At 37.9% G+C, this 15,709-nt stretch overlaps 1 protein-coding gene across 3 annotated transcripts in view; it reads left to right on the forward strand.

Moving 5' to 3' along the window:
* The window catches only part of cylda (cylindromatosis (turban tumor syndrome), a), a 25,121-nt gene extending 10,176 nt beyond the window's left edge, over positions 1–14,945 (forward strand). For 2 of the 3 annotated variants that reach the window (XM_005912976.2, XM_005912977.2), the window contains 11 exons: positions 4,021–4,409; positions 4,883–5,048; positions 5,148–5,289; positions 6,660–6,782; positions 7,019–7,110; positions 7,907–7,973; positions 10,767–10,899; positions 11,366–11,474; positions 11,703–11,821; positions 12,165–12,381; positions 12,812–14,945. In XM_005912976.2, the coding sequence (XP_005913038.1) occupies positions 4,021–4,409; positions 4,883–5,048; positions 5,148–5,289; positions 6,660–6,782; positions 7,019–7,110; positions 7,907–7,973; positions 10,767–10,899; positions 11,366–11,474; positions 11,703–11,821; positions 12,165–12,381; positions 12,812–12,996 (1,742 nt within the window). In that variant the 3' untranslated portion in view covers positions 12,997–14,945. Of the gene's footprint in view, positions 1–683; positions 801–4,020; positions 4,410–4,882; positions 5,049–5,147; positions 5,290–6,659; positions 6,783–7,018; positions 7,111–7,906; positions 7,974–10,766; positions 10,900–11,365; positions 11,475–11,702; positions 11,822–12,164; positions 12,382–12,811 lie in introns of all 3 variants that reach the window. The other variant, XM_005912975.2, reaches the window with a different exon arrangement.
* The last annotated feature ends 764 nt before the right edge of the window (positions 14,946–15,709 follow it).

Consider the following 15,709-nt stretch of genomic DNA (forward strand, 5'->3'; position numbering starts at 1 on the left):
CTCAGAATTAATCTAAACTCGCTTTGTGAAACCGAAAACCCAGAGTTTTCGTTAACTCAGGGTATACTTACTCAGAGTTTGCACTAAACCGGCTTCCTGAAATAGGGCCCTGGTTTCAAAACCCCAAAATCCTAACAATGCTCATCTTAAACAGGAGTTCACAAGCCAATGGATGAGGTTTTACTTTTATTCTATGGAAATATCACAGTGGGTTTACTTTAAAGGGGCATTCCATCAAATTTGCCAGGTTGTAAAGCCAAAAATATAAAAAGTTACAAATCTCCTCTTTGTCCTACACATTTCCACTTTTCATACACTATATAAGCCAGTTATGGCTGTCTTTTATTTGTTGCAGATAATTATTGTTGAAGCTTATAATATTTTTAGATGAGTAAAATCAGGGATGATACCTTTGTTTTGGCGGGAAGTCCCACATAAAAGAAAATAATACAGATTGCTTAAGTTGACTTGATGTGAATGCAGTGCCTCTCACCCTGCTCTTCAACTTTTTGTTGCCGTTCATGATTGATCTTTTCCTTAGAGTTGTAGATGCCTGTTTCCTTTGTTCAGTGTTGAAACATGGTGAGAGAAGTTAAAGCACATACACTGGTACAGTGTGCACACGTGCACATTATGCTTATCTCTCTGTACTTTCTCTTTTCATGTACTTGCTGTATTTACAGGATTAGGTCATCAGTGTGGCAGTAGAAGCAAGTCTGAGTTTTACTATACTTTAAATGGCAGCTCTCTTGATCCCCCAGCCCAGCCCAAATCCAAAAGCACATGGTACATTGATGAAGGTAAAAAGGAAAAAATAGTACTCATGGGATGTCACCATCTTAAAGGCAAGCTACTGTTTACAAACTACATATTAATCTGAGGTACTGCAGAGCTTTAATACATTCACAGTGGCAAAATAAGGGTTTCCATTCCCACATTCCCTCTATAGTAAAAGACATTCACACTCTGGTACTGTGAGTTGCCATAAATAAACAGGTCCATCAGATGTATGCCGTGAAGTACGGGTAATATAAAGAGAATGTTGTAGAATTTGATGAACGACGTTTCAAAGCTGCTAAATGAGTACCTCGAGGTACCGTAAGCCTTGAGCACTGGATACTCATTTGATTTATTGATTTAATTCAATTGCATTTTATTCATACGGTGCCTAATCAAAACAACAGTTGCCTCAATTTGCTCCAATGTATTGCTGGCCAGAGCCTGTGCTGCATGTAATTTCCCCGCTCTGTCCTGGTTATCTGCAGCTATCCAAGAAAGACTAAAAATGTAAACGAAAGGAAAACAGTTCCAGAGTGGATTTGTTCAAGTGTCTTTGAGTTCTGAGTCATAAATTTTGGGGCAAAAAAAAGGTTATGTGATTGATATTGCAAAAGAAGGATAACTGTGAGGTTTCCCCCCCTTCCCAAGGTTCTGGTAACAAAAAGTAATTGCAACCAGATTTAAGTAAACAGTATTTATACAGAGCAATACTATCAAGTAGTTTGCTGCAGTAGCTTGCTGTAAGGACTTTTCCAGTAGTCTTGTCCCTGTTCACAATTTCAGTGTTTCTTTGTGGTATTCTACCTGCATGAGCTATTTGGTGTTTCTAAAGGCTTTTATTGATGCTTTGTGCTGCAAATGACTCCTTACCTTTCTGATATTTTTGTTTTTTGCTACTGATGGTGGTTCAGCACATTTGCCAGCAAAAGCATTAGTAAAAGATTAGGTTTGTGGAGTCAGGTTTGGCTAATTTTTGTCAGCTTGTTGTCTTGTTTATGTGTTTCTCACGGTGTAGGAAAACAAGTTGATTGTTTTTGTTCCTCTTCCACTGCTCGTTTCATCACCAATCATCACTAGCAGTTGTGAATAAATTCTTTAAGAATATTTATTGTCCTTGGATCCAGTGACAGAATCACAAAGTAAAAGAAAATATAAATAAGATTAAAAGACATGCAGGAAAAGGTGATAATGTGCCTAAATATCATGGCAAATTTGGACTAATCATAAGCAGAATTTGCTGTCTATAGCTGTTTGTGATGTTGCCGTGTCATGGCAAAATAATATTTGAAAACCTTCTGTGTTATTTCAGTAATGCATTTAGTTCAGGTAATTTCACATGCTGTTTGAAATTAGGACAGTCACAAATAGCTGATGTGCCATTTTCACAACTGCTTACTCATCCTGTGAATGTGTAATCATTTTCATCTTCCTCAGGGTTACCCTGCATATTTTGGGCCTTTTATGCACTGGTGCTCTCATTTGTATCAAAGTCAGCAGACAAGGTTACACATTTCTGTTGTTCTTTCAGTACAGGAAGAGTTCATTTGGAGATGGACAAGCTTGAAGTTACATTCTGTCATGACAATTCAGTCAGCACTGGTTATATCGCACTTTTTTTAATCACTGGTACATTTAAAATTCAGAGAGGCACAATGAATAAACATGTATTTGTTGTTTATTCTCTCTGGATAAGCTATGTTACCACAGTGCAATGGTGTCTGTTTATTACAGAGAAACAAATGTTACAATTTAGAGGATAACAATTTGTTAAAAACATTCAGAGAGGGGCAATGAAACTGTGAGATTGGTTTATGAAGTCACGTTATTAGAGATTGTTTGAGGTTGTTGTGCAGCGTGCACCCTAGGTGGCAAAAGCAATAAAATCCATAGATAATAAATACTGAACTAAATTTTTATAACTAAAATGGCTAAAACCTAAGTGGCCTTCTATTATGTTATGCTCTTTATATTACTCAGTTTTCCATATTGAATTTCAAGAAGAAAACAAATGTCAAAGTCCTCTAACAGGGCTGTGTATATTGAACATTGTAAAGGGTAGTGGGGAATAAATTCAGTAACTTCCCACTTCTGTAAAAAGATGGTGTGTAAAGTTCCACTTTTCAGCTTTTCAGTCATTCAAGTCATTCACTGTTCAAGGATTTGCATGAAACATTATATTTACAGCAGTGGAAATGCAGATGTAAATTGCGGTGGCTTTACCAGAATCTCCAGCTTGCATCAGATATTACATAGTGACTGAACTGTCTTGAACATAGGGAATTCATCTGAAAAGTCCCATTTCACAAACACATGGTTTGAATTAATGGTACAGTATTTCATTGTGTACTTCATTTCATGAAATATTTGTTCACAACTTGATTTTTTTTTCTCAATATTATCAAATAAAGCTGACTCACTGTGACATATGGAAAATCTGTAACTTGATTCTGCCAGTAAATTGATTGAATGATATCCAATTACTTAACCTCATCCCACAGCTGAGGGCATTTTCACACCATATAGAATATTGCTCAGCAATGGACAATTGTTTTTTTACAATTGTCTAAAAGACACAGATAATTATTTCTGCTTGCCAGTATCTACTCAACAGTATACCCTTTCACAGATGCCTCTTATTTTGTTATTTTCTTCTCATTTAAATAACAAATATCTGGTCCATTTAAGCTTTTGTTGTTCATTTTCATGTTTTCTTCAGCTTGATCAATGGGTCCAATATTTGAGAATTACTTCTATTATTTTCTTTTTACAGATTGTCAGCAAAATAAATGAATAGATGGCACTACTTTGGCACTCATGCGTCTCAAAGTTCCCTGAACCTACATTTTCAGAAAAAGATGCCATTTACTGCATTTTTACTACAAATTTCTTAGAGTTTGATCAGTAAATAACAGTAAAAATCAGTTCGGTCATGAAAAGACTCTTAATGGTTGATCTCTACTGTTTCCACGTGCTACTGATGTATCACTGATGTGTGATAGCTTTGGCGTCACTTGTGTGAAAATGCCCAAAGATGCTGTAAAAATGGTGTTTACCATGTAGTAATTCATCACCATCTGAAACCATCTGCTGATCTGCTGCATGTGGTAAAAATGGAATAAAACAAGCATTTATAGTTTTCCTCCCTAAAGACCTCTCTACAGTCTCTGCCCTACACACAGCCTACAGAATATATTTTTAAAAAAACATATTAAGTTTTGGGTTTTGTTTTCTCTCATGCAGTTGGGGAGGACCCCGCCAAGTCACTTACTGACACACCCCCTGACTTCAACCAGTCCTCTCCACCATCCAGGGCCCCACCCTCTGGCTCATTGTCCAGCGACAACAAATTTCACTCGCTGCCCTTCAGTCTCAATCGTAAGCCTGGGCCTATTGACAGCATGAGCCATGGACCCCTGTCACTCTCTGTTCAGTCAGTGATGGGAGAGCAATCAGAGTCCCCTTCTTCTGCTGCTCCTCCCTCGCCACGGCCTTCAACACCTCCTCGAGGACAACCAGGTTTGGAGGTGGGGTCTCTGGTAGAGGTGAAAGAGAACCCTCCTCTGTGTGGTGTCATCCGTTGGGTGGGTCTGCCTCCTGGCCTACTGGAGCCTCTGGCTGGTCTGGAGCTGGTGAGACGACACAAAGATGTAAAATTAGGGACAGGAATTAGAGATACTGCTTGTCTTGCCAGTATTATGCAGTATATTAATTTGTTGATGTTTTTGTCCTACCCTTCCCCCATTATTATTGCATTTCCTGTCTGTCGTGAACCTGAGCTCAACTCATATTATTGCCATTTTGCGCATAGTGTAAATATATTGTGCTATCATTGCAAACAATTTGAACAAACACTGCCTTGGTAAATAATATATTGGTAGACAGACAGTATGCATATGGTTAACACATACTAACTGACTTCTATATAGACTAGGTATATGAAATTCAGTATATCAGATACTGAACAGCCACATTATTGTCAAGAAGTACACTATCAGGCAGTCCTTGGTTCCCAGACGTTTGGAGTTAAAGAAAATGTTACTTTTTTAGAGTACATGTTTGTAGGACCTTGCAACAATTTAATCACATGACCTTGTAATTCCAGGAAGAAGAGTGCCCTGGTTGCACTGATGGCACATTCAAAGGCACACGTTATTTCACCTGTCCCCCCAAAAAAGCCCTGTTTGTGAAGCTGAAGTGCTGCCGGCCCGATTCCCGTTTCCCGTCCCTTCACCATTCCTCCAACCCCATAGAGCGCTGCAACTCCATTGGTGAGTCATTTGGAGGTATATCAATAATTAAAATGATTAGTTTAACTAATGGTCTCACAAAATTTGTGCTTACACTTGTACTATGTGTATTTTCTGCAGCATTTGGGGGTTACCTGAGTGAGGTGGTACATGAGAACACACCTCCACGCACAGAAAATGATGGCCTGGATGTCATGGTGGGAAAGAAGAAAGGCATTCAGGGTCACTACAACTCCTGCTACCTGGATTCAACCCTCTTCTGGTCAGTACTCTTTAGGTGTAAGGGTAAATACTTTTTTATCTACAGTATATGTTAGGTTTTGTATTGTTGATTGTCATTTATGCTTAGAAATATTTAACCATATATGCTTAGAGGTGTATAATCAATTGTGTAGTGATAGGATGTGTGATCTTTAGCAGGCTACAAAGGCTTGGTGTGTATTCCACACTGGAATGCACACCTACATCCTGGGAGCATGGGAAGAGGTCGTACCTTAGTCTTATTGTTTTATGGTAGGATAAACGTGGCTATATTGTTTTAGGCTAAGTGCCTTTTGTTTAGATGAACTGTTGGACTTCCAGACCAGCAGGTTTAGGGAAGTCATTTATGGGGTCACACTCTGACCCCACACACACACACACACACACACACACACACACACACACACAAACAGGCAAGGTACTCTTTGTTTGTATGTAGACGTCATATGTTAATGACCCTATGCATATTCATGTAACCACAATAAAAGGAGTGCTATGGGGAACCTGGCTGAGAGTCTGACGGAGGTCAAGTGGTGGAACGACACTTGGCTCCAGGCAGGTCTCCCTCATGCATGAGTAACACGAAGAACTTTGCCTACTTGGTGTTCAATGCTTTTGCTGTGTAATTATATTGTCTTCAACGTTCCAGCGAATAGGTTCAAGCTACAAACCTATCATTATATGAAATTTGTTTTATTGCCCTATGTGCACTTTAATTATCGATTGACTGCACAGAGCCTCACCAGTCTTTGCCTTAAAGCAGTAACTTAATAGATTTTTTTTATTTTAAACCTTTGACCAGGATGAGCTCCAGCTGTGAGCTGACTGGGAGATAGTTATATAGCAGTTTCTGTCAACAGTCATTTTAGGTGAAGCAGTCAATCCAGAATAGTAGAAATTCCTGTAATAGTGCTTGAACTATTGTTGTAGTTATTAAATTCAGTCTGAGGGCTTTAGACAGTAAGGAAGGTCCAAGATTCACATGTGATGCTTAATTAACAAAATGGACACTAATGTAAGTGAACAAATTGTGTTATGTGCATCATATGAAGTTTTACAACTAGGTATCCATGATTTAATACAAATGTTGAAAATGGATATTTGACCAGTAGCTTTTAGTGAATTATTTTTTCGTTTTTTTTGTTTTATTTTTCTTTTTGTTCCAGGTTTAGATTAAAATTTAAATGAAACATCTGAACATCTTACTATCAGAAAATATCTTCTTGTTTGCGGATAAACAGCCATCAAGCTAGTTATATTTCCAACTGTGATACTTTTGGGTCTGTTTTTTTTAGTAAACAAAGACAACCATTGTATGGCAATTAGCTAACAGGCAACATTCATTTTAATTGCTTTGGTGGTCCTTTGCAGTTTGTTTTCCTTCAGTTCTGTACTGGACACGGTTCTGCTGAGGCCACGATCAAAGACTGACGTAGAATATTACAGAGAGACTCAAGAGCTGCTGCGTACAGAGATAGTCAACCCTCTTCGCATGTAAGTCTTAAAAGATACTCAGATCCATGTATTTAACTCTTGCAGTATTGTAAGTCTGTGTTGGAACAGTGCTGAACAATTTTAAATTAGAGCTCATACATTTAAATAAAAGAAGACGTTTTTATTCCATCCATCAAAACCTGAATTTAGATGTGAAGCAAACTGCTTCTGAAAAGCTAAACTGTAGTTGTATTTGCTAAACTGTATTGGAGTATTTAGACCACTTTGTTTTCTAGACATGGATATGTTTGTGCCACTAAAGTTATGAAGCTAAGAAGGATCTTGGAGAAAGTAGAAGCTGCTTCTGGATTTACATCTGAAGAAAAAGGTATGAGACTTTTTTTTTTTTTTACCTTGTGCTCATTATCATGGGTTTGGAAATTGATATTGGAAGTTGTCTCAATTATTAGTATTCTACTAGTAGTCAAAGGAGCTTGTAAAGAAAAGTGTCTGGACTTGTTTAAGTTGTTTGAAGGCGTTTCAAATCTCATCCGAGAAGCTTCTTCAGTTCTAAGGTCAAATGGTGGGGAGTCCCAGATTTAAACCTAGTGGGAGTATCCCCCCAAAGAGGGACAAAAGGACCCCCCTGACGATCCTCTAATCGCCTGAGCCAAGGTGTGAAAATAGGTGTGGGTCCCAATCAGCCAGGGTTTTGGGTGAGGTCATTGTGAAACCTGGCCCCACCTTATCATGCGAATTCCTGAGATCAGATGGCCTAGGATGTGAGTGGGCGTTAAGGCGTCTGGGGAGGGAACTCAAAACTGGATTATAGATGGCAGAGAGTTGGTGTCGTAAACCCCCGCCTCTGTTCAAAGATGGTCGCTCACAGTGGACATAGATGGCTTCTTTCACTCCTCTTTCAAACCATCTGTCCTCTCTGTCCAGAATGTGAACATTGGCATCCTCGAAAGAGTGTCCATTCTACTAGTATTGCTTTTGTGTCTGGCTAAGGATGTAGATTTTATGTGACAAATTTCAAAATAAATGCTATAAAAAAAGAAGACACTTACATACCAAATCATTAATATACTATATATACGTACACTCATAGTTTGAACAGTTTATGGTGGCATTTGTGCAGAAATATTGCCTCAAAACTCATTTCAGTTAATTTTGCATTGCAGATCCTGAGGAGTTCCTCAATATCCTTTTCCATCACATACTGAGGGTGGATCCGTTGCTCAAGCTAAGGTAAAGGCCAAGTAACTTACAACTAAATGTGAATATCTGTAAATTCCAAGGAAATACAGGTTTATGTAATTTACTTTTTTTTTCAAGATTAAAAAAACAAATACCAACAGAAAATACCCAAACTGATAGGTTTTGTAAAATTAAAATATTTTACTACTCCAAAAGTGACTGTCTCAAACACCAAGAAGAAAACTGATTAAGCCATGGAGAGAATGTATGCTCACTGGCCACTTCATTAGATACACCTTGATAGTACTTGGTTAATATACTATATACATTTTGAAAAATTCTTCCAAGATGTTGACTTGTTTTGACATGATATCAACAATCTTCATGCATTTTTTGTCTGCTAGACATCCATGTGAATCTTGTAAACTTAAAAAAAAATACTTATCAGTAATATTCTATTACCCAGTTTTGATGAACCTTTGTGGGTAGCAGCATTGGTTTCCCATTCTTAGTGACAAAAGTGTTACCTCTAGTGTTGTCTAGAACTCTAGGCTTTGACCAAGGTACGCTCTTCTGCATACACTGGTTTAAACAAGTGGTTATTTGAGTTACTGGGTCCTTGCTATTAGCTTGAAGCTAGGGATGCAACGATACCAATTTTTTCAAACCGATACGATACCGATACTTGGATCTGAGTACTTGCCGATACAGAGTACAAAAACCGATACTTCTACCACACACACACACACACACAAACTGCAATGAATTGGAAGACAGGTTTTATTTTATTCTCTGCCGATAATAAATAATATCTTAATAAAAATGACCACAAAAAAATTTCAAGTGAAAAATAAGCACTTCTGTTAAATTATTGCAGAGTCTCCACATTGTAATTTAACAAAATATCACTGAACTATTGGCACTGTCTCGAGCTTTCGGAATAATAAATAAACACTTCTGTTTGGAATAAAATAAATACAAATTAGGTTTGAGAATAAAATAAACTTTTAAATTGTTGCAGAGTGTCCATATTGTAAACAAACAAACAAAATAACGAAAGTATTTGGCATTGACGAACGAACTCCCCATCTGCCCGTGGATCATCAGTCCACTTTGCCGTTAAACCAAGGACTGACATCGCGCACACACTGCTTGTCTTTACCTCTTTAGAAAGTTTTGGCACCATTATCTCCCTGATGTGTGGGCGGCTGGGAATTTCATATCGCAGCTGAGTATGCTGAGAAGAATCCTATGTTTTCCACGACTGGCATTGGCTGGTCATCCAGAGCGATAAAATGAGTCAGAGCCTCTGTTATTTTAACTGCCCGTGGATTTTCTCTTGACATTTTTCATCGCTTTTCCAAAACCTGAGTTAAAGTTGGCTGTTCCGGTCCACACTGCTGACATTTTGTTTAGCCTAGCTACAGCAGCCTCCAGTTTCTCTTTTTTTATCTGGAGCTGCCAGTCTGACTCGTCTAACCCTGTGCCTGTTTAGCGCGGGATGTCCCCCTAGTGGCCAATCTAAAAAACTACAACAAAAATGACAAGCCACCCTCTGATTAATGAAATAAGTTAGTATCGGTTCATGGTATCGGTTAACTTTTACGAGTATGAGTACACACACATTTTACAGTATCGGCCCCGATGCCAGTATCGGTATCGGTGCATCCCTACTTGAAGCAGTTTCATCTGACCTCTGACATAAGTTATTAGTCCTTTATTTAACCAGGTAAAAAATCTCATTGAGATTAAAAATCTCATTTCCAAGAGAGACCTGGCAGTGAGGTATTGTTATCCAGAGAACTGATTTTCACTGAATATTTTCTTTTTTTTTTTCCCAAAGAATTCTCTAAATTCTAGACGTTGTTGTGTGGGTAAATCCCAATAGAGCCATAGTTTATGAAATACTATGACCAGGCTGTCTGGCACCCACAACCATGCTATGCTCAAAGTCATGACATTTCTTAAACAAAAAACATCCAGAAAGCACCATCCCTCCATCTAAACAGTCTTTAATTGCTAAAACATGTTATTACTTTGCTTTTCGTAAAGAATTAGTTAGGGATGGTAATAAAAAAAATTCAGTACTTTTCACACAAAAATAATATTAAAGGTTAGGGTTATGATGTGCCATAAAGAACTTCCCCCTGATTATCAGTGCATTACCAGACAGTGGAAATATAGTCACAACAGCACTAAACCATGTGTCTAAATCTGTAATATGTAAATTTATACCACAGTTCTTGACACTGGAACCTTTATGGGTTACAACATGGGCAAAGTGGTTGGACTGTGGGAATTTTTTTTGACAGACTGAAAGCTAATGTTGCGGTTTTATTTACAAATCTTTGAAATTCCGATGAGCAGACTATATGACTTAAAGAGTTGGATGTCATCATTTATGACTGTTGTTTTGCTGTACATGAATTGTTAAGCTGTGTCATTACAAGTTGCCGAACTTGGAATGAATGCTACTGACAATCTTTAATCTGATTTTACAGTCTGTCAGAGACATGCAGATATAGTGAAACAAATGTTAAATTTTGAGCTGTTAAATGTCAAACAGCCTGATTTTAAAAACATGTTAAAATTTTCTGTTTATGTTGATCTTTCACCTCCCGCTCATATTTCACAAATTCTGAGAATATTTTTACTTCTTTTATAAATTGTTACAAATATTGGTACTGGTATTTTTCAGCTTGTATAAGTAAAAATTGCTCTTTGCTGTATCATTTTTTAGGAAAAAGCGCACAGTTCATGAAGAGCTTCCAAGAGCTGTACACAATTAGTTTTTCCCTTGAGGAAGGAAGATCATTGAACAAAGACTTTGCTGTTGTTTTCTAGGTCAGCAGGTCAAAAGGTCCAAGACTGTTATTTTTACCAGATCTTCATGGATAAGAAGGACAAGGTCGGAGTTCCCACCATCCAGCAGCTCCTGGAATGGTCTTTCATCAACAGCGACCTAAAGTTTGCAGAGGTTTATTTGAATTATTTTCAAAAGTTTGATATTATAGTGCATTGACTGTTTGAAAACTTTTTATGCAAGTCTAAAAACATTTTATATACTAATTAATCTTTTTTTTTTTTTTTAAACATTCAAAGAAAAAAAGTTTGAATTAAGAGGTTGTAACTGAAATATTACATTGGCATGTACTTATTTATAAATGTTTTTGGAGTGTTTAATTTACTTGACCAGAAACGTTTTTCAGTTTTACTCCAGCATGTGCTATAGAAGTTGCACCTTTCCTTTAAAATAAGACATATATTTCCAGATATTAACGATTACACAGTTTATACCGTATATTATGTATTTAATATCCTCTTTTTCTTTCCTGTTGTTGGAAAGACTTCCTCTTATTTGTCTGTAGCACGATAGTCTCAGTTCCTATTTTATGACTTGGACATTTATAGACGACCACCTATGGGTTCTCTTTCTCTGTTAGGCTCCTTCCTGCCTAATTATCCAAATGCCCCGCTTTGGCAAAGACTTCAAAATGTTCAACAAAATTTTCCCCTCCTTGGAACTGGACATCACAGATCTTCTTGAAGACAGTGAGTAGCTAATATTTATGTCCAGTCTAGATCTGTAATGTGCTGGTCAGTGGTGATTCAAAGCTGTATGTGGCATTTGGTATTGAATTTCCACTCAGTTGTCAGTTCAGCTCAGCTGAGATAAAGGAACCAATTTTTCTTGCTTTCCAGCCTGCTCTCAATTTTTTGAAGAATTTAACTTTGGTACAGTGTGTTGGCAGTGATAAAGGTTTGTGTTTTCTTATCCAGCTCCAAGGGAATGTCGTATCTGCGGAGGCCTGGCTCTCTACGAGTGCCGAGACTGTTATGAGGACGGGGACATCACTGCTGGCAAGATTAAACAGTTCTGTGAAAAGTGCAATACACAGGTAAATAACTCAAGGCGTTGTTGCAGCATTACTTCAACCAGAAACAAGTTTTAAAGTCTATGCCAGAATCAGCCATTTGGTGGCGCCAAATCCAAAGAAATCCTAGTGGTTCAGTGTTAAGTTTAACAAACTCTTTGTATTATTTATTTATTTATTTTTTTCAAATAATTTGTATGGCAGTAGGATTCCTGGAAGACTTTTGTTTCCTCTAATCTCCTTTATATATTTCTTAAATAACTGTGGAATATTTCTAATAACATGTTTAACATCTTTTGTTTGTCACTAAAAGACCAGTGTAACAAATGGTGTATGACGCGGGACATATGTGCTTGTACTGATTTAGGTTCACCTCCATCCGAGGAGAAAAGCCCATCGACACGGCAAACTGTCCATTCCCAAGGAGCTACAAGAAAGTACAGGCCGTCAGGGCAGTTTTCCCCGCCAGAGGATGGAGCTGTTCGCCGTGCTGTGCATCGAAACCAGTCACTACGTGGCCTTCGTCAAGTATGGCAGCGCAGATTCAGCCTGGCTCTTCTTCGACAGCATGGCCGACCGTGATGGTGCGTGTGATGGCCTGTTGATGTCGTTTTTGTAAATTTTGACTGAAGTTACTACCATTTAAAAAAAACCAAAAAAACAAACATCTTCTTTGTTTAATGTCAAAACTACGACCCACAATAAGTTAAAAACTATTTATACAAATAAGCAAACAATTGTTTGTTAAGATGCCAAGAAATATTTAATTACCCTCTAGTGCATAAGCTGCTATGTAGCATTTTTGTTGCTTTCTTATGAGATTGTGCTACTGTTCACTGGTAACTTGATAACAGCTTTATAGTTTCACCTTTTTTTTTTTTTTTAAGGACGTCGTTGTAAAAAATCAACTAATAGTGATTGGATTTAATTAAAATTGAAGAGGTATTTTAGTCATGACCTAGCTTTGTTGTGTCCATTCTGCTGTCTCTAATGACCTCACTTGCGATTTTTCAGGAGGGCAGAATGGTTTCAACATCCCGCAAGTTTCTCCCTGTCCGGAAGTGGAAGCCTACCTGAAAATGACCCCAGAGGAGCTGCACACCCTTGATCCCAAAAGCATCCAGGGCCAGGCCCGACGCCTCCTGTGTGATGCTTATATGTGCATGTACCAGAGCCCGACGATGAGCCTGTACAAGTAGAACCCTCTCCCAAGACCCCTACCCTCCTGCTCCTTAGTCACTCCACCTCCCCAAGGCAGAAAAGTTCCAGGAAGACCAAAAATTAAACTAAAAGAAGAACAGCTGCCTGCCAGTAGGGGCACTGTCCAGAATTAATCCTTTCCCCTCTTACTCTCCTCAATGCCTGTTTGGTTCTGGAGGCTGGAGAGATGGAAGAAAGGGTGAGAAGCCTATTTGCACTGTGCATTAGTTGAAGTGTTGTGTTCTTCATGTAGTCCTATGTAGCTTCCCTGTGTCTCACAGCTGAGCATTGGTAGTGGATGATGAAGCAAATGTAGGCATTATGAGGAATCACTCCCTGTTGAGGGAGGAAAGAGATAATGGGCGGGAGGGCATGTTGCGTTGTAGTGACTGACAAAACATGTGCAACAAAAACACAATGAACTAGTGGGAAGACCTTGCTCACCTCATTTACCTTAAGAAAAGAGGAGTCTTGCTATTCTTAATCACTGAAAATGTTGGGCGCTTTCCATAACGCACATTAAGGAAGTAATGCAGTGTGCAAATCCTCATCCAACCTGTACGCTTCTGTGTAAAATACCTAAGTAGCATAGTCTTGGTAGTAACATCAACAGTATAGATGTCAACCTACTGTGCAGCTGCATCAAAACCAGACTCTTTGCTCTTTGTGAACAGGTTTGCATAATTTCCCATCAAACTGTGTAAGTGTCTTTACAGTATGTTTTGCAGAAACAGATGTAGCCATTGTAAAAGTCTCACGTTTTACTGCATACTTGCATAACTAATGCTGCACCTTTTACATCATCCCCAAGCGAACCTATCAGGAAACATTTAGGTTTTGTTTTTTTATTTTATTTTCCTCCCCATTTGAAGTCACAGTGAGTGCTAATTTGTCGGTCGGGAGACATCGGTTTTGTGTTACAGAATACAAATTTGCTCCTCTGCTCTCGTTGTAAAGAATGGTCTGCATTGCTAATGCAGTGTAGATGCCAGATACATTCATGGAGGGGGACTTGTACAATGGCTGCTGCTGTAAAGCTGATTGGTGGAGCACTCCATGCATTCATAGGGTCAATGAGGTGAAATACTGGAAAAGTCTGACTGTTTTCTTTAAGGTAAGTGTGTGTGATGTGAAGAATTTCATATGCAGTGTTTTTAAGTCTGTCACTCATTGTGTTGAGTAAAACTAAATTATGTTTTATGTTTACAAAACCTTTTCTCTGCCCATCATGGCGCATTGGATATCCTATGATTTAGGTGAAGCAGGTATTGACTCTCGCTGCCTTTCATGAAAGTATAACTTGCAATATTTCCATCCAGGCACAAGATAACAAAACAATTGTGATCAAAATATTATTATTTATTGTACTTTAAACATATTACAAACTATTCTCCCTTTCTAAGAAAAAGAAACAGGGTTCATGAAAGTGTACGTTTTGGGTACTCCTTGTCCTCTTACTCTATATGAAGTAAGTTTTTGTCAACAGCAGCTACTACTGAATGTTCATAGTGACACATGGAACAGTTAACAGATGATGGGAAATGAAGAGGCACAAGGCTGGTAACCTTGACGCATCAATGTATGTAAAGAAAAAAAATAAATAAAAAGATGATCCTTGATTCCATTATATTCCCAAAAACCAAAAGCTTACCAATCTAAATACAAAGTGATTGTTTTTACCTCTCACCTGACAACTTCCATTTTGGTCTGTGGTCGTTTCCACTGTTGCAGGTATTCTGACACCTGTGCAAACTTTTTCTGCACTGCTGGAGCTTATCACTGATTGGAGCCTTGTTCTCTATGAGAGAAGTCTCAGAGCAGAGATTAGGATTGAGATTTTTTTTTTCCTCTTTCATCTGTACAGTGTAGACATATGTAACAGGTGGAAAATTAATGTCAGTGATGTTCCTGTAAATGTTAAAAATAAAGCCCATTTTGAAGGGTGAAATGTCAAGTCTTGTGTATTTTGTGCCAGTGTAGGAATTTTTCTGCAGATGCTGTGCGGTGTTGGAGCGAATTTGCAAGTTTTCTGGTTGGTATTTCAGCCATGTAGTCACTAAGGGTTTTTAACTTGGCACATGAATAAGTAGATCTTTATTTTTTATTTTTTTAAATGTGTCAAACTACATTAACAAGAATAAATGAGGCTAATGCGTTTTTTGGTCTTCATTTGCAGCAGTGATGCTGAAGCACATGGCAAGTTATAGCATGATATATATACTTTTTATTTTATGTTTGCCTAGTAATTTGGGAAGAAATAGATATTTTTAAAATTAATTTTCATGCTAAACATTTTTTTTTTTTTTTTTAAATTAAAGTGTATATAAAGCAACTCAGATGCAGCTAGCTGGTTTCATTATAGACTTTATCATGCCCAGGCTTTTTTGGGCTGGGTAGGAAATCATGGTGCTAGGTTTAAACTGACAGCTATCATTCCATGGCACAGATGTGATACTACTTTCTGAATCAGATGAAAACTCACTTATGTCAGGCTAGTGTAGTGCAAATGCACAAAGACTGATTTTAGTACCTGTAGCTTGCATCTCATCTGCCATTAACAAACATGAATGTCAGTATCTATTTTCTTGTTCAGTGTTATTACTTTTAATTAATTTTTATTTTTGCATTTATTTATTTTAAAGGCATATAGGTATGAATCCCCACAGATCCCTTGGTGTATTCATGACTGTTTAAAGTGTGTATTAACCCCGC

This window comes from Haplochromis burtoni, unplaced genomic scaffold (assembly GCF_018398535.1).
Source record: "Haplochromis burtoni strain Fernald_Lab_line unplaced genomic scaffold, NCSU_Asbu1 Contig_2, whole genome shotgun sequence".
Taxonomy (NCBI): Eukaryota; Metazoa; Chordata; class Actinopteri; order Cichliformes; family Cichlidae; genus Haplochromis; species Haplochromis burtoni.